This window comes from Taudactylus pleione, unplaced genomic scaffold, assembly GCF_031769625.1.
Source record: "Taudactylus pleione unplaced genomic scaffold, aTauple2 ptg000258l, whole genome shotgun sequence".
Classification (NCBI taxonomy): Eukaryota; Metazoa; Chordata; class Amphibia; order Anura; family Myobatrachidae; genus Taudactylus; species Taudactylus pleione.
Window position 1 is genome coordinate 107,830 of NW_028284660.1, and position 26,749 is coordinate 134,578.

Genomic DNA, 26,749 nt, shown 5'->3' on the forward strand with positions numbered 1-26,749 from the left:
ATGTTTTTTTTGTTGGTTTTTTATTTGTGATACTGTGTGGCGCTGTCACTGCTGTGTGACACTGTGTGGCACACAGAAAACCTCTAGATTGAGGCTAAACAAGAAATTCCCTACTTGGGGCACACTTATAAAACATGAATAATGAAATGATAGTATAGTTAAGACTAATGGTGCATACACACTGGGCAATAAAGTGGACGACTGAACGATATCGTTATCTTTCAGTCGTCCACTTTATCGTCCATTTTTAACACCAAAAAGATGAACGATGACGACAACGCACGTTCCCGCGGGTCGTTCCTCATTATCGTTCATCGGGCTGACATGCAGGCCAACCTGACGATCTCGCCAGGGAACCGGCTCCCTCGTGCGCATGCACACTGGCAAAACATTGAGGCGGCCGTGCAGTCGTGGACCGTACGGCCGCCTCTGAATAAGGTCCACTGTCTCGTGTGTGGTGTTAGGCTGTCCTTGTTGCCTTGGAAGTGCAAGGACAGGATTCGCCATCGAGAAAGTCACTACCCACCGGAGAAATACCTGAGTAAAGAGGATGTCAGACCAAGAAGCAGGAGTGGGCTGCCACGTGTGGCTCCCCGCTGTGACGGGGAGTGAGTGCCGGACGCGCGTTTCGCCCTGCGGGCTTGTTCACCATAAGCCCGCAACACTGTGTGGCGCTGTCACTGCTGTGTGACACTGTGTGGCGCTGTCACTGCTGTGTGACACTGTGTGGCACTGTCTCTGCTGTGTGACACTGTGTGGTGCAGTCACTGCTGTGTGACACTGTGTGGTGATGTCTCTGCTGTGTGACACTGTGTGGTGCTGTCACTGCTGTGTGACACTGTGTGGCACTGTCACTGCTGTGTGACACTGTGTGGCGCTATCACGCTGTGTGACACTGTGTGGCGCTATCACTGCTGTGTGACACTGTGTGGTGCTGCCACTGCTTTGGGCTGCCAGCTGGCTCTCACCTTGTTTTATAGTCAATCACAACTTAAGAAGAGAGTACAGAACACTGACTGGGCTACTGCAGCTGTGTACATGCTGCTGCCGGGGGTGGTGGCTGAGAGTGAAAGACGCTCTAGTCAGCCAATTTGGGGTGTCTGGCTGCTGCAGCTCTTGATAGGCAGCGGTTAGCATACATTATTACAATTTTTGCATTGTGTGTGTGTGTATATAATATATATATATATATATATATATATAAATATATATATATAAATATATATATGTGTATATATATATACACACACACACACATACGCTGTTTTGCCTCTATGAAGCTAGGCATAGTAGAATAATTATTAAAAAAGTTTTATAGTCTATTATATGTGTAAGTACAGAGTTTGCTTAAAAAAGTTGAAACATTGGTTAACATTGGCTCCAGAGAACCCTAGGGGTAAATTTACTAAAGTGAGAGTTTTTAGAAGTGAGTTTTGGAAGAGATGTTGCCTATAGCAACCAATCAGATTCTAGATATCTTCTAGAAGGTTTGTGTTAAATGTTAAGTAGAAACTGATAGGTTGCTATGGGCAACATCTCTTCTAAAACTCACTTCTAAAAACTCTCACTTTAGTAAATTTACCCCCTACTCTCTGGAAGGGCGTGTTCGGTGAGACCTCTGGCGGCCGCACTCGGCACTGCACATCCAGCCAGTGACAATGCTCCGTATAAGGTCGGTATTCGGTGAGACCCCTTGCGGCAGCACTTGGCACTGCAAGCGCGCCGGGTCTGTGCTAAATGACAAACCCGCTATTTGGCCACGCCCCTGCCCACACGTCACCGGTCGCGCTGTGCATGCTGGTTGGGGGAGGAAGTAGACGGGCTTCTCCCCGTAATGGCAGAGAGCCTCGCCTGACGTCACTTCCGGTGTGAGGCTGTATTATTGTTGTGTTATTGCCGGTGCTATCGGTGGCGGCCGTGTGCGGGGAGAGCTGTATGCCGCGGGATAGACGGGTGTGCGCGGGGTGAGTGTGGATGGGCGGTCAGAGGCCATCACTGCAGGCACAGAATATGTGTGCGAATAGCAGAGGGGGGTGATGCCGGGACCTGTCTGTATGGGAAAAGCAGAGGAATGATGCGGGGACCTGTCTGTATGGGAATAGCAGAGGGGGTGATGTAGATACAGTATCTGTATGGGAATAGCAGAGGAGGTGATGTAGATACAGTATCTGTATGAGAATAGCAGAGTGGGGGTGATGCGGGGACCTGTCTGTATGGGAATAGTAGAGATTGATGCAGGGACCTGTCTGTATGGGAATAGTAGAGGATGATGCAGGGACCTGTCTGTATGGGAATAGTAGAGGATGATGCAGGCACAGCATCTGTATGGGAATAGCAGAGGATTATGCAGGGACCTGTCTGTATGGGAATAGCAGAGGTGGATGCAGGGACCTGTGTGTATGGGAATAGCAGGGGATGATGCAGACACAGCATCTGTATGGGAGTAGCAGGGGTATGATGCAGGGATCTGTCTGTATGGGAATAGCAGAGGAGGTGATGCAGGCACAGCATCTGTATGGGAATAGCAGAGGAGGTGATGCAGGCACAGCATCTGTATGGGAATAGCAGTGGAGGTGATGCAGGCACAGCATCTGTATGGAAATAGCAGAGGAGGTGATGCAGGCACAGCATCTGTATGGGAATAGCAGAGGAGGTGATGCAGGCACAGCATCTGTATGGGAATAGCAGAGGAGGTGATGCAGGCACAGCATCTGTATGGGAATAGCAGAGAGGGTGATGCGGGGACCTGTCTGTATGGAAATTGCAGAGGGGATGATGCGGGGAACTGTCTGTATAGGAATAGCAGAGGACAAGGTGCGGGAAACTGTCTGTATGGGAATAGCAGAGGGGATGGTGCTGGGACCTGTCTGTATGGGCATTGCAGATGGGATGATGTGGGGATCTGTCTGTATGGGCATTGCAGATGGGATGATGTGGGGATCTGTCTGTATAGGAATAGCAGAGATGGGTGATGCAGGAACAGTATCTGTATGGGAATAGCAGAAAGGATGTGGGGACCTGTCTGTATGGGAATAGCAGAGGTGATTATGCGGGGACCTGTCTGCATGGGAATAGCAAAGGGGGTGATGCAGGCACAGTATAGGGATAGCAGACATAAATAGACCAGTCATTATAGGGATAGCAGACATACATGGTGGTGGTGTTGGGATATAAACAGACCAGTCATTATAGGGATAGCAGACATACATGGTGGTGGTGTTGGGATATAAACAGACCAGTCATTATAGGGATAGCAGACATACATGGTGGTGGTGTTGGGATATAAACAGACCAGTCATTATAGGGATAGCAGACATACATGGTGGTGGTGTTGGGGATAAACAGCCCAGTCATTATAGGGATAGCAGACATACATGGTGGTGGTGTTGGGATATAAACAGACCAGCCATTATAGGGATAGCAGACATACATGGTGGTGGTGTTGGGGATAAACAGCCCAGTCATTATAGGGATAGCAGACATACATGGTGGTGGTGTTGGGATATAAACAGACCAGTCATTATAGGGATAGCAGACATACATGGTGGTGGTGTTGGGGATAAACAGACCAGTCATTATAGGGGTAGCAGACATACATGGTGGTGGTGTTGGGATATAAACTGACCAGTCATTATAGGGATAGCAGACATACATGTTGGTGGTGTTGGCATATAAACAGACCAGTCATTATAGGGATAGCAGACATACATGGTGGTGGTGTTGGGATATAAACAGACCAGTCATTATAGGGATAGCAGACATACATGGTGGTGGTGTTGGGATATAAACAGACCAGTCATTATAGGGATAGCAGACATACATGGTGGTGGTGTTGGGATATAAACAGACCAGTCATTATAGGGATAGCAGACATACATGGTGGTGGTGTTGGGATATAAACAGACCAGTCATTATAGGGATAGCAGACATACATGGTGGTGGTGTTGGGATATAAACAGACCAGTCATTATAGGGATAGCAGACATACATGGTGGTGGTGTTGGGGATAAACAGCCCAGTCATTATAGGGATAGCAGACATACATGGTGGTGGTGTTGGGATATAAACAGACCAGCCATTATAGGGATAGCAGACATACATGGTGGTGGTGTTGGGGATAAACAGCCCAGTCATTATAGGGATAGCAGACATACATGGTGGTGGTGTTGGGATATAAACAGACCAGTCATTATAGGGATAGCAGACATACATGGTGGTGGTGTTGGGGATAAACAGACCAGTCATTATAGGGGTAGCAGACATACATGGTGGTGGTGTTGGGATATAAACAGACCAGTCATTATAGGGATAGCAGACATACATGGTGGTGGTGTTGGGATATAAACAGACCAGTCATTATAGGGATACATGGTGGTGGTGTCTGGGGATAAACAGACCAGTCATTATAGGGATAGCAGACATACATGGTGGTGGTGTTGGGATATAAACAGACCAGTCATTATAGGGATAGCAGACATACATGGTGGTGGTGTTGGGATATAAACAGACCAGTCATTATAGGGATAGCAGACATACATGGTGGTGGTGTTGGGATATAAACAGACCATTCATTATAGGGATAGCAGACATACATGGTGGTGGTGTTGGGATATAAACAGACCAGTCATTATAGGGATAGCAGACATACATGGTGGTGGTGTTGGGGATAAACAGACCAGTCATTATAGGGATAGCAGACATACATGGTGGTGGTGTTGGGATATAAACAGAGCAGTCATTATAGGGATAGCAGACATGCATGGTGGTGGTGTTGGGATATAAACAGACCAGTCATTATAGGGATAGCAGACATACATGGTGGTGGTGTTGGGATATAAACAGAGCAGTCATTATAGGGATAGCAGACATACATGGTGGTGGTGTTGGGGATAAACAGACCAGCCATTATAGGGATAGCAGACATACATGGTGGTGGTGTCTGGGGATAAACAGACCAGTCATTATAGGGATAGCAGACATACATGGTGGTGGTGTCTGGGGATAAACAGACCAGTCATTATAGGGATAGCAGACATACATGGTGGTGGTGTTGGAGATAAACAGACCAGTCATTATAGGGATAGCAGACATACATGGTGGTGGTGTGTGGGGATAAACAGACCAGTCATTATAGGGATAGCAGACATACATGGTGGTGGTGTTGGGATATAAACAGAACAGTCATTATAGGGATAGCAGACATACATGGTGGTGGTGTTTGGGGATAAACAGACCAGTCATTATAGGGATAGCAGACATACATGGTGGTGGTGTTGGAGATAAACAGACCAGTCATTATAGGGATAGCAGACATACATGGTGGTGGTGTTGGAGATAAACAGACCAGTCATTATAGGGATAGCAGACATACATGGTGGTGGTGTGTGGGGATAAACAGACCAGTCATTATAGGGATAGCAGACATACATGGTGGTGGTGTTGGGATATAAACAGAACAGTCATTATAGGGATAGCAGACATACATGGTGGTGGTGTTTGGGGATAAACAGACCAGTCATTATAGGGATAGCAGACATACATGGTGGTGGTGTTGGGGATAAACAGACCAGTCATTATAGGGATAGCAGACATACATGGTGGTGGTGTCTGGATATAAACTGACCAGTCATTATAGGGATAGCAGACATACATGGTGGTGGTGTTGGCATATAAACAGAGCAGTCATTATAGGGATAGCAGACATACATGGTGGTGGTGTTGGGATATAAACAGACCAGTCATTATAGGGATCGCAGACATACATGGTGGTGGTGTTGGGATATAAACAGACCAGTCATTATAGGGATAGCAGACATACATGGTGGTGGTGTTGGGGATAAACAGCCCAGTCATTATAGGGATAGCAGACATACATGGTGGTGGTGTTGGGGATAAACAGACCAGTCATTATAGGGATAGCAGACATACATGGTGGTGGTGTTTGGATATAAACTGACCAGTCATTATAGGGATAGCAGACATACATGATGCTGGTGGTGGTGTCTGGGGATAAACAGACCAGTCATTATAGGGATAGCAGACATACATGGTGGTGGTGTTGGGGATAAACAGACCAGTCATTATAGGGATAGCAGACATCCATGGTGGTGGTGTTGGGGATAAACAGACCAGTCATTATAGGGATAGCAGACATACATGGTGGTGGTGTTGGGATATAAACAGACCAGTCATTATAGGGATAGCAGACATACATGGTGGTGGTGTTGGGGATAAACAGACCAGTCATTATAGGGATAGCAGACATCCATGGTGGTGGTGTTGGGATATAAACAGACCAGTCATTATAGGGATAGCAGACATCCATGGTGGTGGTGTTGGGATATAAACTGACCAGTCATTATAGGGATAGCAGACATACATGGTGGTGGTGTTGGGATATAAACCGACCAGTCATTATAGGGATAGCAGACATACATGGTGGTGGTGTCTGGGGATAAACAGACCAGCCATTATAGGGATAGCAGACATACATGGTGGTGGTGTTGGGATATAAACAGACCAGTCATTATAGGGATAGCAGACATACATGGTGGTGGTGTCTGGGGATAAACAGACCAATCATTATAGGGATAGCAGACATACATGGTGGTGGTGTTGGGATATAAACAGACCAGTCATTATAGGGATAGCAGACATACATGGTGGTGGTGTAGGGATATAAACAGAGCAGTCATTATAGGGATAGCAGACATACATGGTGGTGGTGTCTGGGGATAAACAGACCAGTCATTATAGGGATAGCAGACATACATGGTGGTGGTGTTGGGATATAAACAGACCAGTCATTATAGGGATAGCAGACATACATGGTGGTGGTGTTGGAGATAAACAGACCAGTCATTATAGGAATAGCAGACATACATGGTGGTGGTGTGTGGGGATAAACAGACCAGTCATTATAGGGATAGCAGACATACATGGTGGTGGTGTGTGGGGATAAACAGACCAGTCATTATAGGGATAGCAGACATACATGGTGGTGGTGTTGGGATATAAACAGAACAGTCATTATAGGGATAGCAGACATACATGGTGGTGGTGTTTGGGGATAAACAGACCAGTCATTATAGGGATAGCAGACATACATGGTGGTGGTGTTGGGGATAAACAGACCAGTCATTATAGGGATAGCAGACATTCATGGTGGTGGTGTTGGGATATAAACAGACCAGTCATTATAGGGATAGCAGACATACATGGTGGTGGTGTTGGGGTATAAACAGACCAGTCATTATAGGGATAGCAGACATACATGGTGGTGGTGTTGGGGATAAACAGAGCAGTCATTATAGGGATAGCAGACATACATGGTGGTGGTGTTGGGATATAAACTGACCAGTCATTATAGGGATAGCAGACATACATGGTGGTGGTGTTGGCATATAAACAGAGCAGTCATAGGGATAGCAGACATACATGGTGGTGGTGTTGGGATATAAACAGACCAGTCATTATAGGGATCGCAGACATACATGGTGGTGGTGTTGGGATATAAACAGACCAGTCATTATAGGGATAGCAGACATACATGGTGGTGGTGTTGGGGATAAACAGACCAGTCATTATAGGGATAGCAGACATACATGGAGGTGGTGTTGGGGATAAACAGACCAGTCATTATAGGGATAGCAGACATACATGGTGGTGGTGTTTGGATATAAACTGACCAGTCATTATAGGGATAGCAGACATACATGGTGGTGGTGTTCGGATATAAACAGACCAGTCATTATAGGGATAGCAGACATACATGGTGGTGGTGTTTGGATATAAACAGACCAGTCATTATAGTGATAGCAGACATACATGGTGGTGGTGTTGGGGATAAATAGACCAGTCATTATAGGGATAGCAGACATACATGGTGGTGGTGTTGGGGATAAATAGACCAGTCATTATAGGGATAGCAGACATACATTTTGGTGGTGTTGGGATATAAACAGACCAGTCATTATAGGGATAGCAGACATACATGGTGGTGGTGTTGGGGATAAATAGACCAGTCATTATAGGGATAGCAGACATACATGGTGGTGGTGTTTGGATATAAACTGACCAGTCATTATAAGGATAGCAGACATACATGGTGGTGGTGTTCGGATATAAACAGACCAGTCATTATAGGGATAGCAGACATACATGGTGGTGGTGTTTGGATATAAACAGACCAGTCATTATAGTGATAGCAGACATACATGGTGGTGGTGTTGGGGATAAATAGACCAGTCATTATAGGGATAGCAGACATACATGGTGGTGGTGTTGGGGATAAATAGACCAGTCATTATAGGGATAGCAGACATACATGGTGGTGGTGTTGGGATATAAACAGACCAGTCATTATAGGGATAGCAGACATACATGGTGGTGGTGTTGGGGATAAATAGACCAGTCATTATAGGGATAGCAGACATACATGGTGGTGGTGTTGGGATATAAACAGACCAGTCATTATAGGGATAGCAGACATACATGGTGGTGGTGTCTGGGGATAAACAGAGCAGTCATCATCAGAACAGCAGAGTTGGGGGCAGATTAGTCTATATATGACTAGAGGGAGTAGGGAGGACACACAGGAGTAGCAGAGTGTCGTTGCACAGGTGTATACTATCAGTACATAATGGCCAGGAACTGAGAGCCCTGCGTAGTGTGGGGAGTAGTAGTCTGTCTCCTGTGTATAGGCAGGAGGTAGTGTGGGGAGTAGTAGTCTGTCTCCTGTGTATTGGCAGGAGGTAGTGTGGGGAGTGTTAGTCTGTCTCCTGTGTATAGGCAGGAGGTAGTGTGGGGAGTAGTAGTCTGTCTCCTGTGTATAGGCAGGAGGTAGTGTGGGGAGTAGTAGTCTGTCTCCTGTGTATAGGCAGGAGGTAGTGTGGGGAGTAGTAGTCTGTCTCCTGTGTATAGGCAGGAGGTAGTGTGGGGAGTAGTAGTCTGTCTCCTGTGTATTGGCAGGAGGTAGTGTGGGGAGTAGTAGTCTGTCTCCTGTGTATTGGCAGGAGGTAGTGTGGGGAGTAGTAGTCTGTCTCCTGTGTATAGGCAGGAGCTAGTGTGGGGAGTAGTAGTCTATCTCCGGTGTATTGGCAGGAGGTAGTGTGGAGGGCTAGAGATGTATGTAGGAAGTCATTAGATCTGATTATACAGCTGATACTGGGTGTTGGATGCTAATGGTTGTTACTTTATACAGATTATAGTAGAGAATCAGACTGCTGCTTCTACGGGAGACCTGCCTAGTGCCGGCGACACCATGTTTCGCTTCATGAGGGATACAGAGCCGCAAGACCCAGCCATGTTCCTGATGTAAGTGTATCATTACTCCTGATGTAAGTGTATCATGGCCTTTGCTGTATGGAGTCACCGGGCACCTGCACTACTAATCCGCTTATCCCCATGTATTATAGGGATCCTTTCGCATTGCACCGTCAGCACATGAGACGCATGTTTTCCGGGGGCTTTGGAATGTCCCCATTTTTAAGTCTCACAGATGGGAACGTTCCCTCACTTCCTCGAGCTGCAGCCCCACGTGACATGCAGGTGAGACCGCTGCGCCTGTCTAACCTGTCACCCTATGGTCATGGTCAGCCTGAACTATGATGGTCCCGCCCTCGTTGCGTGATCTATCTATATTACATACAAGCCCAGCTTTGTCTGATCCCACCAAATCATGTGCTCTCTCTATATTACTTACAAAGCCAACTGTCTGGTCATGTGATCTCTCTCTCATGCATAGATACCCAACTGTCTGGTCATGTGATCTCTCTCTCATGCATAGATACCCAACTGTCTGGTCATGTGATCTCTCTCTCTCTCATGCATAGATACCCAACTGTCTGGTCATGTGATATCTCTCTCTCTCATGCATAGATACCCAACTGTCTGGTCATGTGATCTCTCTCTCTCTCTCATGCATAGATACCCAACTGTCTGGTCATGTGATCTCTCTCTCTCTCTCTCATGCATAGATACCCAACTGTCTGGTCATGTGATCTCTTGCTCTCTCATGCATAGATACCCAACTGTCTGGTCATGTGATCTCTCTCTCATGCATAGATACCCAACTGTCTGGTCATGTGATCTCTCTCTCATGCATAGATACCCAACTGTCTGGTCATGTGATCTCTCTCTCTCTCATGCATAGATACCCAACTGTCTGGTCATGTGATATCTCTCTCTCTCATGCATAGATACCCAACTGTCTGGTCATGTGATCTCTCTCTCTCTCTCATGCATAGATACCCAACTGTCTGGTCATGTGATCTCTCTCTCTCTCTCTCATGCATAGATACCCAACTGTCTGGTCATGTGATCTCTCGCTCTCTCATGCATAGATACCCAACTGTCTGGTCATGTGATCTCTCTCTCATGCATAGATACCCAACTGTCTGGTCATGTGATCTCTCTCTCTCTCTCTCTCTCTCTCTCATGCATAGATACCCAACTGTCTGGTCATGTGATCTCTCTCTCTCTCATATGCATAGATACCCAACTGGTCATGTGATCTCTCTCTCTCTCATGCATAGATACCCAACTGTCTGGTCATGTGATCGCTCTATAATGCATAGAACCACAACTGTCTGGTCATGTGATCTCTCTCTCTCTCTCTCTCTCTCTCTCTCTCATGCATAGATACCCAACTGTCTGGTCATGTGATCTCTCTCTCTCTCTCTCTCTCTCTCTCTCATGCATGGATACCCAACTGTCTGGTCATGTGATCTCTCTCTCTCTCTCATGCATGGATACCCAACTGTCTGGTCATGTGATCTCTCTCTCTCTCTCTCTCTCTCTCTCTCATATGCATGGATACCCAACTGTCTGGTCATGTGATCTCTCTCTCTCTCTCATGCATAGATACCCAGCTGTCTGGTCATGTGATCTCTCTCTCTCTCTCTCTCTCTCTCTCTCTCCTTCTCTCTCTCTCATGCATAGCTACCCAACTGTCTGGTCATGTGATCTCTCTCTCTCTCATGCATAGATACCCAACTGTCTGGTCATGTGATCTCTCTCATATGCTTAGAAACCCAACTGTCTGGTCATGTGATCTCTCTAATGCATAGAAACCCAACTGTCTGGTCATGTGTTCTGTATAATGCATGGAGACCCAGTTTTGTCTTATCCCAAACCGGTCATATAATAGAAACTGTGGATGGTCATTGGTGGGTTAACCATTGATGGTTACCATTAATGGTATCATCAATGCTTAACGTCAATGGCAGTGAACCGGGAGAGTGAGGGCTTTGGGGTCCATCGTTCTACGGAATTGAAACCCAGCTTTGTCTGATCCCACATTGATCATGTGATCTCTTTAATACATAGAGACCCACCTGTCCTGTCTTGCACCGATCATGTGACCTCTATAATGGAAGCCAGGTGCTCTGTGCTGTATTGGCTTAGTGGGTTGTTGTCCACTTTTGTCCCAGTGTGCTGATTGGTTAGTACTTCATCACTCTCCAAGGATGGATACCTCTGTGTTAGATGAAGCATTGTTATCTGGCCTATGTCCTGTTATTCATCAACTTACAATGTCTTTACTCTTTCCATGACTGTCGCCTGCCGCATGACGTGTCTCCCAGGCTGGAGCAGTGACACCTTTTGGCATGATGGGAATGGTGAGTATTTACCCACAAACTGTTTCTGCAGACTAAAAAAAAATGACAGGTTGTTAAAGCAACAGAACACCAGCAAATAGGTGCAAGTACGGGGAAGGGGTGATTCCCACAATATTCCCTCTGCACTCCTCTGTCTCCCAGCAACAAAAGACCTGCATCTAAAAGATTATAAAGGCAAACCTCAATCATTTGCATAACGTTACAGGTGTTAGCCACTCGCTAACTAGCAAGGTGCTTCCGGTAGCCCTGATGCTAATAACCCAGAACAAACATTGTGTCATCCATACTAACCTGAAATTGTGAGCGAAATATAGCAGGTGGTATCCCAGTCCTCAGTATGGGTGGGAGGCACAAATTCAACGTGTCACCTGGGAGCATCCGGAAGTCACCCTGTCTGTCTGCTACATAAAGAGATTTATGCCTAGCACAATGTACAGATTACAATATTCCCATAAAGTTATAAAATTTATCATCTTAAAAACTGGTATATTTGTACTTGCGTCTAATCCATGTCCCATAAAACACCCGTTCTGCACAGCCCCAGAATGTAAGGAGACCAGTATAGAGTTTAGGAGTCTGCCGGTCAGCCGAGAATGTCACTCGCATGTATTACTATCTCACTCTTGGATTTTTCCCTGTTTATTGTATTTAACCTTTTTATAGTCAGCTGGAGGAGTTGCTTCAATGGTTTCTCCTTACGCCCACTCAGATCATGCCACTGAACCGCCATAGTTATTAAAATAAATACATTGAATAGTGCTGCCATAGGCAGCCACTTACATGGGCTCTTACAGATCACCCGAGGGGAACAAGTTTAAAGTCTGTATATAAATGCTGAGCCTCTGTAACCCAAGAGGAGATAAGTGCACATTAGGTTGTAACTAAAACTGTTTCCCGGTCTTGGGCACCATGCAATGTTTGGGATTTTTATGCACCAGTTCTGTTATGTTTTGTTAGATGGGAACATGGGAGGTTATGACACTGGGGCACTGTGGCGATGACGTATTCCTCATATTTTATTCTGGGTCATATTTTAATGCTAAACATAAATCTCTGAAAGTCAGATGGCGCTGGTGTTTATAACATATAGGTGAAAAGTCAATAAAAGAATACACAGTTAAATTGTAGGTCAATAAGGAACAGAGCTCCCCCAAAGTGGCATCAATTCATAGGAGGGCACATACAGTTAACATGAAAAAAAACATAAAACCTCTTTCTAACACCGTATTTCCACAGTAAATAAACATAGATCGGTCCAATAACATTCATATGTGTATTTCAATATGGCGTACCCCACTCACTAAAAAATGGGTCTGGAGTTTAAGCTCATAAATTATCCTTCCAAATCTCTCTCTTCTTTAAAGGAATCTTTTCAATAGTAAAGGTGGGTGCGTACCCTACTCACGTGGGTAGGGTCTTTAGAGAGGGTATATTCTTGTTCAGTCCCCAAATACCGCTTTAACCAGTGAGCGGATCCAGCTTGTGTTTTATGTTTTTTTCATGTTAACTGTATTATTAGTATTACCAGTAATTTATATGGCGTGCACATATTCCGCAGCGCTTTACAGAGAATATCTTACCATTCACATCAGTCCCTGCCCCAGTGGTGCTTACACTCTCTATATTCCCTATCGCATGCACACACACATACACACTATGGTCAATTTTGTTGGGAGCCAATTAACCTACCAGTATATTTTTGGAGTGTGGGAGGAAACCGGAGTACCCGGAGGAAACCCACGCAAGCACAGGGAGAATATACAAACTCCACACAGGTAGCGCTGTAGTGGGAATCAAACCCATGACGTCAGTGCTATGAGGCAGTAATGCTAACCATTACACCGTCTGTGCTGCCCATGTGCCCTCCTATGAATTAATGCCACTTCGGGGGAGCTGTGTTCCTTATTGACCTACAATTTAAGTCTAAGTATTCTTTTATTGACTTTTATGTTTAGCTATTGATATCTGGGATTATTGTGGTGAGATCCTATTTTTGCTGATCAGTGGGAAGGCAGCAGGCATTGTTGCACACCTTTATTGAGTTATCTATTTTTATACATTTTAATGCTGATTAAGGGACTCATTTCTGTCTTCTATCAAGGACATTGCCCCCTAAGTGCCCTAGTGGCAGCAGCTGTCGTTTTATTTTATCTATTATAAGATACTTGTATAGCGCGCACACATTCCGCAGAGAATATTTGGCCATTCACATAAGTCCCTGCCCCAGTGGAGTTTACAATGCTCACACACATAGACTTTAGGGCTAATTTTTGTTGGGGGCCAATTGACCTATTGGTATATTTTTGGGGTGTGGGAGAAAACCGGAGTACCTAGAGTACATCCCAGCATGCCCTGCCACAGTTTTGCTATTTGGCCATGGTAAAACTGTTGCAAGGCATTGTAGTTCAACACAAACAAATTGCCCACCCCTGACACACAAGCACAGGAAGAATATACAAACACAGTTAGGGCCGTAGTGCGAATCGAACACACGACCTCAGTGCTGTGAGGCAGTAATGCTAACCATTACACCATCTGTGCTGCTCATTAGGGAATGGGAGCAGAGTGTTTATCCTGTATGATGATTTTTCTGTCAGGGTGGCGGATTTATGGACATGTTTGCAATGATGAACGACCTTATGGGAGGAGTGGTGAGTATATTCATATTACTTCTCTATGCATGCTACTCTCCCCTCTCATTGATTGCTTTCTCCCTCCACATTATAACACTCTTATGTGTATACGTCTCCAAATGGGAACTCTGTAGCAATGTTGATTTCTTCCCATTTCGATTTCCCCTTTAAACTGGGTACGCACTAGACGATTTCTTGGACGATATTGCGAATTGGGCCGACATATAGGCCAGATCATCTAGTTTGTGTGCACTATGCGTGCTCCCGGGCGCCGACATCGGAGTTCCGTCGGCTGTGCATGCAGGGCCGATGGAGCGACCCATCTGCCGACTCCAGATAGGTGACTGGTGCAGCTGAACGATTTATCGGGCGGTCGTACGCCGGAGCGTACAGTGTGTACTGACCGTCCGATATATCGTGCCGTCGTATTGGATGGTCGCCTAGTGTGTACCCAGTTTTAGCCATGTAGTAAAAGTAAAGGCCGTTATTCCAGCTTGTTGTAACCCTCTGTGTACAGTCGTCTGTTTTCTGTTTCTGTCACAGGAGCATTTGTCAAATAGTTCAAACTGTCAGACGTTCTCGTCCTCCACTGTCATCTCTTACTCCAATATGGCGGGTAGTGGAGCCCCTAAGGTGTATCAGGAGACGTCACAGACCTGCATGGCACCTGGCGGAGTAAGTAGTGACGGGAAACTAGAAGGAGATGAATTAATGACCGCAGAGCGAGCGATGTGGGATTAATGAGGAGTCATCCAGGTCAGATCATGCTATAAGAACATATAGTATAGCGTTTAGACAACTTGGCCTGTGGGTATTCTACCAAGTGCAGAAATCTGTAAGGTGCCGCATCGTTCCTCACCTGGTCACTCCAAACTGTGCATCAGCTCGGCTCTTCTGTAACGGAATCAATCTTTGTCTGTTTTTGTTTGGTCACCTACGACGTTCTCCGTTTGCTTCCCAGATCCGCGAAACGAGGCGCACAGTGCGGGATTCGGATAGCGGAATGGAGCAGATGAGTATTGGGCACCACATCAGAGAACGGGCACACATCATGCAGCGTTCGCGCAACCACCGCACCGGAGACCGAGAGGAGAGGCAAGAGTACATCAACATGGATGAAAGTGAGCAGAGAACTCTCCACGTGTCGCCTTTTCCCACTGGGAGCGTCTACTTTTAGTCTTCAGAGACACTCATAGAACTAGTCTGTGGCCCCTTCAGTGAAAGGCAGAATTCGCTTTACTGCCATTGGCTCTGCCTCACACACTAGTATGTTAGTGGGGTTCCGATCCCTTGGTCAATTCAGACGGCTCCTGATACTTGGGATTAGCAGAGACCTCTGTCGGCTTCTGTAACAGTAAAGGAGCAAGTGACCCCCCAGGCAAAGGATAGAGCTGGTTCCTCATGGACATAAGGGACCTGATTCTGAGTCACACACTGCTGTAAACGCTTTAGTCATGTAGGCGACTTTATGCTAATGCCAGTATAAGCCCTTCCCCTGGTGTACAGCCGTGCGTCTGACTGTGCCAGGACTGAGACTACTTTGACCATCTTTAGACGCCCCATTGCCACGATCTGTGCAGAATCTCCATCAGAGTACAGCCTCCAATGTGAGTTATTAAGCGTCTGAGATCGCAACCAGTTCAGCAAAGCGTCCATGACATGCCCATAAGACAGTACGTGCGCTTAGCCACCTCCCAGTGACACCCCAGGAACACTCAATACGTTTCACAAACCTTGCGTTCCAATGGCTATTGTGCCTCCGCATACACGCTGTGTAACGTATGCGCTGTTCCAATGCTTGGGTATTTTTGTGCAGTAGCTGCAAATCTCTGAAATCATTATGTGCGACTCAGAATTAGGTCCACAATGTAACTGGACAAACCCCCTGATGAGGGAGCTCACTAATGCCAATAACCTGGGTTATTTCCACGTGAAGGCGCAGCAACCCCGGGTTACTGTGCAGTGTGAAAGAGTCCAGTTGAAATAACCCGGGTCGAGCCGGGCATTTCATCCCCCCGGTAACGAGCAGGGTTTGAACGCGGGTGCAGAGTGGACGGGTAACCCAGGTCGATGCGACCTGGGTCACATTCACAGTATAGGATGAGCCGGCGTTTGGAGATTAGATAATCTCCAAGTGCTGACTCACACGTGATGGCGGTGACGTCATCGACCCGGCAATAAGCCAGGTTGGGGCGCCAGTCTGAAAGGGGTCGCACCCATTGTACAAAGTTTAGCGATGTGAAAGGGGTATCCGAAATGAACATATTTGCAATCTGAACACGCACAGGAAATGATGCACCTAATATAATATACTATATGCGGGAATGTGAGTTCTCATGATGTGTCTATAGCTGCCCATCATCAGCGACTGATTGTCGCTATGCGATGGGAAATGCAGGCGTTTCCGGGTGGAAACGCCGACCGCCCACCATCGATGTTCAGGGATCTGTCGCAGGATCGCTGAATTTTTACATGTTAAATGTCCCCGATTAGGCAATCACAATCATTTTTTGATCGCGATCGTCAAATCGGGAAAATCCAACATGTTGGATTTCTGCGATCCCGGGGTTGCAGCATCGCGGGATCGCGGCAATCCATCGCAGATGTATGGGGCCCTTAACTCACAGACCGTAGCATTTTCCCCAGGGGTGTGTCGGGGGGAAACTAGTGTGTATACATACACTCCCGTGCTAGCACAGAGGTGTGGCTAGAGCGTGTTATTAGTAAATGCTAATGTTACATTTTTAATACAAAATGTAATGTAGTACTATTTAAATTAAATCCAGACATCTGTTTTCCCCTTTAAAAATCAGATGTGAATCGTCTTTGTTGCAGTACTCCAAATTGAAATGTCAATTAAGTTACGGCATGCTAATAGACGGCCGCAACTTGATACAACACAGCCACAGCACTGATGAGTTACTAGTAACAGCTGGAGAGGTCAGCTGCTGCTTCTGATTGGACGATTGCCTAAGCAGTGCTGCTGATCGTCGTCGTTACAGATCGCTGCACCTGCAAAATATACGTTTCCTAAAAGTTGTATCTGCAGATGCATCCACCTTTAATTGTGTCACAGGTACGTGACCATGACCTTACCGTACTCAGACTCCCCTTTGCCACCCCCAGGTCACTAGCTCAGATATATAAGGAGACTCAATTCAACGACTGGAGTGCGATTGTACGGTGGGCTTGCGCTGTACGGTTATTTGTATTTTAAAACGGGGAAAAAAAAAAATGTAAATGCAACTCTAAATATGAGCCCTTATATCTGCATTTATGGCGTAAAGCTTTAAATGTAAGAGACGATCGCTGCTAAACGCTTAAGCGCTGTATTGTTTTCAGGTTAGCTGGTAGTGCACAGATCTGGTCAATCGGCTGCTACGTTTATTATAGGGAAATCCACTATACTAGGTGAGCTGCATTCATCTGTTGCTGCCTACTGGACTGAGTAAGGGCTTAAGATGCACCGTTTTTGATACCAAAAATTATTTGAATAACTCCGCCCCCTTCGACAGGTTTACACCTGACAAAACGGGAGCAATATCTTACTCTACAATGTTATTTCAAACCGCTTCTAAAGCCTGTGGGTAGCAGTTCATAAGTGCACCTTTATTGTAGTGTATATGTTACTGTTCTTTGTACCTTTTAGTTCCTGCCCTATCAGATCACTACACTCTTTATTCACTGCTTGGGTCTTGTACTTTTTTTTGTTTTTGTTTTAACCATATTATGTCTTTGACTGCAGATGAGGTTGCTGAGTTCGATGAAGAATGGCAGAGAGAGACCTCCCGTTACAGAAATCAGAGGGGGATCGCGTACAGAAGGAGAGGGGCCCCAGAGGAGAGACTCGCCATCCAAGGACCTGAAGACAGCACGGCCAGGCCATCTCGCCGATATGACTGGTGATAGGTGGGCAGAAGTGAGGAATTACCTGCTAATGTCTCCATTGCTCCACTATCCTTTATTCCATCAAGTTTTCTTTTCTCTCTAGTATTGTCACAAAGCGCTGTCAGGCTACAGTGGGTGTACTGCTGTGTGTTATACCTGGGATGAGTGCGTGTGGACAGAGTCTGGGGAGGTATCGCATAGGGGTGACTTTGCGCTGTGTGCTCACATTTCAGGGTATCCTCGCTGCTCTCCGGGCTCTTGAGCGGTTGGGCTGCGGAGGAAGTGAAGGAGGGCAGCTGCCCGGGAGAGAGCATAGAGCAGATGTTATGGAGTTGCTTTATTGTCATACGGAGTGCACGGTTCAGACAGCCATTGGCGGTGCAGGGAAAATATCATAAAACCTAAAGGAAAGAAGCAGACTATGGGAGGAGATTCAATTAGCCCCGATAAATTACCGGGGGTAAAAAAGGGAGGTAGCCTCAGGCTTTATTGCCTAAAGATAATCAATTAGGCTCCCTTTTCCCCCTGATATCCGTGTTAACGCCCTTTAAATGAACGTGTTCAAGGGCGTTCACACACTGAATCTGGCTGTAGTTATCGGGGATTTCTTTTCAAAACCCGTTAAGTGAGGCTATATGAATAGCCCACTGTGATCAATTAGCCTGCAGTAAATTTAAATGGCTAAATGAATCTCCCCCGAAGAGTAGCAGCCCTGAAAGAGGCGGTTGCGCCCTCCCAAAATGAGACTGCTTGTGGGCGAGCAACCGGTTACTACCTCTGGCCATCCCACTGGGCCGGAACTGGTGCTGAACTGTGCACCAACACTGCTGCAACAAGATGTCCCTCTTCTCTGCAGCCATAGGACCTATATCCTCTCCCCTGTGAGAATGTGGCAATCAAGGAATCTCCACAAAAGTCTAATGCTCCCATTGCTCGTCCATCTAAACTCACCGATATTTCTGTTCCAAATCCTGCTACAATTACGGGATAGCACAGATGGAAATATTGAAGCCAACCTGGAGTCCGTTTACACCACAGAGGGGGGTCTCCCGGATGCCCATCTTAGCTTAGTTTTGTGTCAGTAAGAGAGCGGTGATCGGAACAATAGGGCACCTGCCTTTACGCTCTTGTCTATGTTCTTGCTCCATGTTTTTCCACTGTTCTCTTTATTGTGTTTATTTTTTGCTTGGAGCATGTTTTTCTCTCCCCTCCGTCTGGTCCTGTCCTCTGTCCTTAGTTAGAAAATGACTGAGGTTCCCACAAGGCTTCTGGACATCCTCTTTGCCATTAATGAAGGACATCAGAAGGGACTCGATGCCTAATATCTTTCGATCTATCTGCTCCCGCTAGATTGGTATATGGCCTGCCAGCACGCCTATTCCTCAGTGGGGTAAAAGTCCCCCCTGGGCTGACAGCACACTCCTCTGTCCTGCCTGGTTTGCAGAGCAGCCTCCTGATTCTGATCACTTTCCAAAATTGTTGCCCTCTCTGCAGAGTCCTCTAGTAGCAAGTTCCTCCCAGGCATCTTTGCATTGCTAGGCGGTCCCCCTCACCGCTGAGGTCACTTTGGGACGTTCCACTGTCTGTCCCGTTGCTGCTAAAGTCGAAAATTAGGTTTTGTTTTTACGCTTGCCATTAATACCTTTCTCCAAGGCTTTGAGGGGGGCAATAATGTTTGTCTCTCCTTTATAGAAGGAATTAGAGAGCAGGGGCTAAGAGGTATAGGGAGGAGCAGTTAGTGGGGTAAACATGACCTGTGTCTCCCTACAGCGGCGGGGAGAGAGAATGAACGTTGAATGCAAAACTCCCTCATCTCCTGCTACATAACAGGGCATTGTCCTTTCATAGAAGGCTTCTAGTGAACTCCAGTGCGTTAGTAGGCTGCATTCTCTCCCCTTCATTGTGCAGGTGACGTGCCCACTTATATTCATCCTAAAATACACCCTGCAGCACACCAGCAACTTGTCATTGCCATTTATATTAAGCAGAGAAATGTCAAACATTGTAATAAATGTAATGAGGGCATTTCTATAAGCAGTTGGCTGAGTGCCTCATCCAGCACCTGCATCTGCAGCCTAACTTCCCTGAGCATTCATGTCTGCACACCGGAGAGACTTCATCACTTAGCTGTTTTCATTAGAAATAAATTAGGTTTATTGCTAAGTCATAAGGTATCTAATTGACACATCCTGCTGTAAACAGAATGGCGGTGCTGCCTCTGTAATCCCTTAATGATGAGTGATTTATTTCGGAGTTCCTGCGGCTGCCTGGCTGGGAGCGCTGTGGTCTGAGCCATCATTGACGAGCATGCAACCTTTCCTGTGACCGGGAGTCGGTGCGAACCCACATGTATCACAGGCTGGCAAGGAAGGACGGGGGTGTAAATGGCGTTCTCACATAGGCAGTAAGGGCGTTTTTGTGCAAGTGCAGCTCATTCGGACCAGCAGTTATGTGCACATACGCCCTTTTACCCTTACTACGGGGCAGGTGCTTGTAGTACTCTAGGCGCATATGCTGCCGATGAGCGATACGTACGCACTCCGACATGAGTACAGCCCTGCGTACGTGTGGGAATACACTATTCAGTGTGTCCTTTGCTTACTTCCCTGCTTTCTATACTGTCCTATGGGATCAGAGGCACGGAAAGAGGTGGGTGTGAAATCATGACATTATTGTCGTCAGGTGGACGGGGCATTGATTGATAAATTGGTGGATGTGTGTTGATGACCACACCCCCAGCACATGCCCATCCACCTTGAGAGGGAATTGTTGCCCTTCCAGGAGTACAGAGAGGTACAGTAGGCAACTATGAACTGTACCAGTATTCATGAGAATGGAGCTCATCACCATGACCCCCAGCCATGGGGCACAAACTGCTCTTCCCCTAGGAGATGGGAGCTAGAGGGGGAGTGGACTTGACGCCCCCCCCATCACCCCTCGCCTCTGACTCCAGAGTTCTCTTTTGCATAAGAGGTGGGCACAGGTACTCGGAACTTCTGTTGGTTCCATGGGTAGTCGGGTTGGTCTGTCTATTGCCCCCTACTCTGCTGGTTCCTATGGTCCGGGTTCATAGCCCCAGAAGGTCTTGGTATGCAGATCTAGTTGATCTCTCTGGTTTGTTTCCGTTCCTCCAGAGGGGGGGAGAGGTCTCTACACTGAGGTCTGTTAAGGTCCAGGTTCCTGCCCTCTGTTCTGTTATGGTCAGCTGGGACTACTTCCCATGTTGGCGTCTTCACAAGCTGCCACCACCGTCCTGTTCTCCTTAGACATTACTCCCCCCCCCCCACCTGTTGACGGTGGCTTTTGGACATCTACAGTCTGTCTCTCTACGGCTGAAGGGACTGTGTATGGTTACATCTCTCCAGCAAGGCTGTAGAGGACCAACCAACGCAAGAATCCGTGGTCTTTGGGCCTGATTCAGAGCCGGACGCTATTTGCGGACGGTCGTTCAGGAAAATGGGGTGGCTATTCAAATGAACAGTTCGCTCTTTGCCGTCTGTTGACGCCTCCATGTCTGAACGAGCGAACAAAACTTGCGGTCGTTTTTTGGATAACTACGCCCCCTGGCCGCTCGCATCCTACGTCATGTCTGCTATTTATTAGATTAATCGAGTACATCGACCAGCGTATGAACTGCTCGCTATTCTTGTGGTTGGTTTTTCCTACCACAATCTTGCGAGCAGTTCTTAACTATAAAATAACCCAGTGACGTGGTCAGTGACGCTGCTGTATTAATTATGCACACCCATAAAGCGCACATTTTGACCTTTAAGCACGCCTGCGTTCGGATCTCCACTCCCCGTTTTCAAGCACCTTCCCTTTTACCACCCACCTACGCCTCCTCCTGTCACTCAAAATAGCAGGCATTCGCTACTTAGCGAACAAACGATTTTCGGCCGCACTGACTGGTTCGCGCATGCGTATTAAAATCCGTACGCATGCGCAGTTGGGCAAACATAGCTCGGAACGAACGAGCGGCTGCTTACGAGCGGCTCTGAATCAGGCCCTTTGTTTGTTCTCTTTTCACTGGTTTTTAAACCAGGCATGAGCGAGAGAACAGAGATGTCCTAGGGGGAAGGAGACATACTATTTTGGGGAGGTAGGGGTGGGGAAGGTGCTGTGTGTCTCCCACAGCCTTGGAGAAAAATTATTTGGTAGTATATATTTTTTATGTGTAGGTTACTTTTATACAAGAGCTTCTAATAACAAATAAGCTTTCCAGGAATATCACAGAGCTAAAGATATTTTCTATAAGATGTTGTTGATGGTTGAGGCAGTTTCCCCTGAACCCCAGATCAGATGTCCTGGTAGTTTATTACATGGCAGGGAACCTTTAATAAGCCTAAAATGGGTGATGTCACAGAATGGGTTTATGGGTGCAGTGTTTGGTCATTCTTTAATTTTGTGTAAATAAACCTATGACGTTACACATTGCCCCATTACATTCCACCAACTCTCTGTCCACCCGATGTGTTGTCTTATAAAGGTGCGGTAAGTCCATTGTATGTCCCTCGTTCTAACACCACCCCTTGGTAAGATGCATATATTACCCTGCGATCTAAGCTGGTCTATATTGGAGTAACGTCAATACATGTGGCACCCGTCTCCAGCAGTGACCTCTAACCCTGCCCTCTCTTCTTCTCTCTTCTAGCGAACATCTGCACAACTGGGACAAGAGTCCAAATATTCCCAAAGGGACCACTCCCTCCTCACACCGCTCCATCATCTCCTGATGCTTCTCGTTATTCCCTCCCCACTCCGCTCCCTCATTTTTGTTTGACCCTCCTCCCCCCCCATAGGTTTCCACATCTGCACTTTTTTCCCTATAATCTTGAATTCCATAAAGTATTCTACTATACAAATGGGAGCTTCAGTAGGGAGGGGTGAAAAAAATACTGTGGGGTGGGGGGGGAGGGGCGGGGTTGTAAATGGGGGTAGATGGAGAAATGATTACACGGGTGGGAAAAGGCAACGGGGTAGAGGGAGAGATGTCCTGTTAGGGAAGAGGGTTTAATATTTAAGTTCTCTAGGAGTAGTTTTTAATGTATACAGGCAGGCATGAAGTTCTGTGGTGTGGGGGGAGGGGGAGAGTTCACGCAGGAAGGTGGTGTGTTTAATGTATAAAATAGGCGGCGATCTGTGGGCTTTAACAGGTCGTCTTAGAATGAATGGGAGGGGAAGGAAGCCATCTTGTGTGTGGCGATAATGGCTTTCTGCAGGTGGAAGAGCGGTGAGATGCTCTGCAGAATGGTGGGTAGGGGTGATGCCGGAACTATGCTCTACCTAGTAGGGGAGGGGGCGGGGGGGGGGGGGTTGTAGTAGAACCATTCTTTTTTGTTTTGTTTTTTTTTTTGTTTTTTTTGTTTCACAATGTTTAATAATAATAATAATTGTACAACTGACTTAATAAAAGGAGAATGTGTTCTGTTATTTCTCTGGTTTCCATCACCTGCTAGCTTTCTTTCTTAAGTTAAAGGGAAATTATGGGTTTATTCCTTTTAAAGGCAATGAATGATCATGATCTATAGATACGTGTATGCTTACATGCAGAGGGAGGGCCTCCATTTTCTGTCTGATTCAATATCCTTGTGAATGCAGCCTATCGGGTCACTGGGAATTGTGGATGCGATTGCAGCATGATGAGCTGGTATTACCACGGATATGGGTTACACCAGACTGGTGTATAGGGGAAGAGTTTTATATGTTTCTCCTTCATCCACTAGGGGACACTGGAGGCTTCATGACAGTGGGGTATACAGACATGTGCTAAGTGGGAGCTGGCACTTTAAATTTTAGAAGTGTGACTAGCTCCTCCCCCTCTATACCCCCCTACAAGCCAAGTCTTAGATTGTGCCCGAAAGGAGCTGGTAGTGTTACCAAATTCTCCTACGGGTTTCAGTAGTTTTATATTAGCGCTGAAGATTTCAAGCAATGAGGAATGACAGGCAGCATCTGCCCCTGCCTGTCTGCTCCGCTGGAGTCTGCCAGAGGAGACCCACTCGTAACTGCTTTCAGTTCTCCTGGGGTCCCCGACTACAGAGACCACTGTCTCCTGGGGTACTGCGGAGCCTAACTCTTCCTCCCAGCGCTTCTCTGAAGTTTGCTGGCGGCCATTACACGGAGGGACACTGTATACTGCTGATCATTTGCTGCGTTGAAACTGAGAGCCAGACCTGTCCTGTAAGTGTACAGTGGGCTTTAGGCTGGTTAGGAGAGCATTTAGGCAGACAGTGACTACTTTTATTCTCAATTAGTTACTTGTTCATAGTGCCTAGTGTTTTTAGCACTGCTGGAAGCGCTTTTGGGGGCAAGTGTGATACCTCTGCATTTCTCAGTCTTTACCTGTTAACCTTCTCCATTACACTTTACTGTTTGTGTGGGGTTTGTATGTACCATGGCTGGAAGGGGCTCCAAGGCTTCTCAGAAGTCATTTACCTGCACATAATGTGCAGCCAAGTTTACACAAGGGCAGTCATCTTGCTATATATTGTGAAATCCACATATATATGTGTGATCCAGAGCAACTAGCTCAGGAGTCTCCACAGATGCTAGAACCGCCGTCTTGGGCGGAGCAATTTACATCTGTTATGTCACATCTGTCTGCTGAGCTGGAGGCTTCTCGGATAGAGAGAGAAGCTTCCAGGTCGGCTACTATAGAAGAACCGGCATGGGCGCGGTCCTTGGCTACATCTATGGAGGTGATCGCAAAAGCCATGGCGCCGTCCAGTGCCACGTCATCGGGACCCTCACCGCAGGTCTCAAAAAAAGAGACTGTTACTCTCAGTTCTCCAGTCAGAGGAGGAGGAGATGCTGGCTCTAGAAGAGAGCGAATATACTCAGGATTCACCTGAGGAGCTCCAAGAGGAACCTGAGCCTGTGTCCCAAGGGATAGAGGTGTTAATTTCTGCAATCCGGTAAGTATTGCAGATAGAGGATGAGGAAAAGAGTCCTGCACGGCCGTCTTTCTTTTTAAAGAAACAAAGGCAGGCTACTTCTTTTCCAATTTCAGAAGAACTAGATTCTCTTCTGGTTTCAGCTTGGGAACATCTGGATAAAAAAATTCAGATGTCCTGGCGGTTGTTATCTTCCTAAACTTTTCCTGCAGATAGCAGAAAATCTTGTGAGATTTTCCTGGAGCCACGTCTGTGAAGGAGACATCGGTCAGGAGACTGGAGAATAGTCCATTTATACAGCTGCGGGTGTGACTTTGCGTCCTGCGATTGTAAGCTGCTGGACTAACAAAGCTATTGAGGTTTGGGCAACACGGTTAGCTGATGGGATGTGAGACCAACTCCTGGTGGAGGAACTTATTACTCTAGCAGAACATATAGGGGAAGCTGCAACCTACCTTGGAGAGGCGTCCAAGGACGTTTGTAATCTCGCCTCCAGAACTTCCACTCTGGCGGTTACAGCCCGTAGGCCGCTTTGGCTTCGTCAATGGCAGGCGAAAACGAAGAAAGCTGTGGAAGCTCTTCCCTTTTACGGGAAGTGTCTCATTTGGGGCGGAACTCGATAAGTGGATTTCTCAGGCTACTGGGGGTAAATCCACTCATCTTCCGTCGGCTGCTCCGCCTCCTAGAAGGCCCTACTTGGGACCCTCATTTTTGTCATGTCGTTTCCGTGGTCGCTCTAGAGGAGGACCTACTACTTCCCGTGGTTCCAGAGGTTGTGGCAGATCCGCAACATCATCTGCTCAACAGGAGGGTAAGTCCACTACCACACCTAGTGCATGACGGGCTTCCCTTTCACCTGGGGGATCCCAGGGTGGGAGCGCCTCTTCGGGACTTCAGAGAAGTATGGCCGTAATCTTGTATGGATGCTTAGGTTCAGGACCTCATCACACATGGATACAAGCTCGATTTTCAGTTTCAACCTCTCCCTCGGTTTTTCACCACAAGTTTGCCAGTTTCCAACGATGGGAGTGTCGTATTACAAGAAGCAATAGACAAGCTGCTATTCGCGCGGTTTTGGTCCACGTTCCCAGGTATCAGACCAGACAGGGTTTCTACTCCAGTTTGCTCGTGGTTCCGAAGCTGGAAAGGCTCGGTCAAACCTATTCTGAACTTGAAGTATCTCAATCCCTACCTGAAGGTTTTCAAGATGGAATCCCTTCAGTTGGTTATTGCTGGCCTGGAGGAAGGCGAATTCAAGGTATCTCTAAATATCAAGGACGCCTACCATCACATCACTATCTGGCCACCTCACCATGTGTTTCTGAGATTTGCCATTCACATTTCCAGTTTCAGGCCTTACCCTTCGGCTTATCATCAGCCCCCAAGGTATTCATGAAGGTCATGGCACTGATGATGGGTCTCCTTCGGAAACAAGGGATCATAATTATCCCTTACCTGGACGATCTCCTTCTGAAGGCTCATTTTAGAAAACAATTACTGCAGAACATTGCAGTGACTCACTAGCTCCTCGTATGTCACGGGTGGAACTTTCCCAAGTATCATCTGCAAACGACACAGAGGCTCCAGTTTCTAGGAATGACACTGTCAGCGGGTTTTCCTTCCTCAGGAAAAGGCAGCCTCCATTCAGGAGATGGTGAGGACAGTCCTTCGACATCATCGGGTATCGGTGCACGTCTGCATTCGACTACTGGGA

The 26,749-nt window shown here is 46.8% G+C and overlaps 1 protein-coding gene across 3 annotated transcripts; it reads left to right on the forward strand.

Annotated features, from left to right (window-relative positions):
* Nucleotides 1–1,787: 1,787 nt before the first annotated feature.
* Nucleotides 1,788–23,572, forward strand: MLF2 (myeloid leukemia factor 2). 3 transcript variants are annotated; one of them, XM_088480888.1, is made up of 9 exons: nucleotides 1,788–1,866; nucleotides 9,203–9,315; nucleotides 9,417–9,549; nucleotides 11,586–11,621; nucleotides 14,219–14,272; nucleotides 14,798–14,929; nucleotides 15,216–15,375; nucleotides 18,000–18,173; nucleotides 22,794–23,572. In XM_088480888.1, the coding sequence occupies exons 1-8, from the start codon at nucleotides 1,795–1,797 to the stop codon at nucleotides 18,158–18,160; spliced, it is 861 nt and encodes a 286-aa protein (XP_088337014.1). In that variant the 5' UTR covers nucleotides 1,788–1,794; the 3' UTR covers nucleotides 18,161–18,173; nucleotides 22,794–23,572. The 3 variants fall into 3 exon arrangements, with proteins under 3 accessions (XP_088337014.1, XP_088337013.1, XP_088337015.1); XM_088480887.1 differs by having other exon boundaries at nucleotides 1,791–1,866; nucleotides 18,000–18,163; XM_088480889.1 differs by having other exon boundaries at nucleotides 1,800–1,964; nucleotides 18,000–18,163.
* The last annotated feature ends 3,177 nt before the right edge of the window (nucleotides 23,573–26,749 follow it).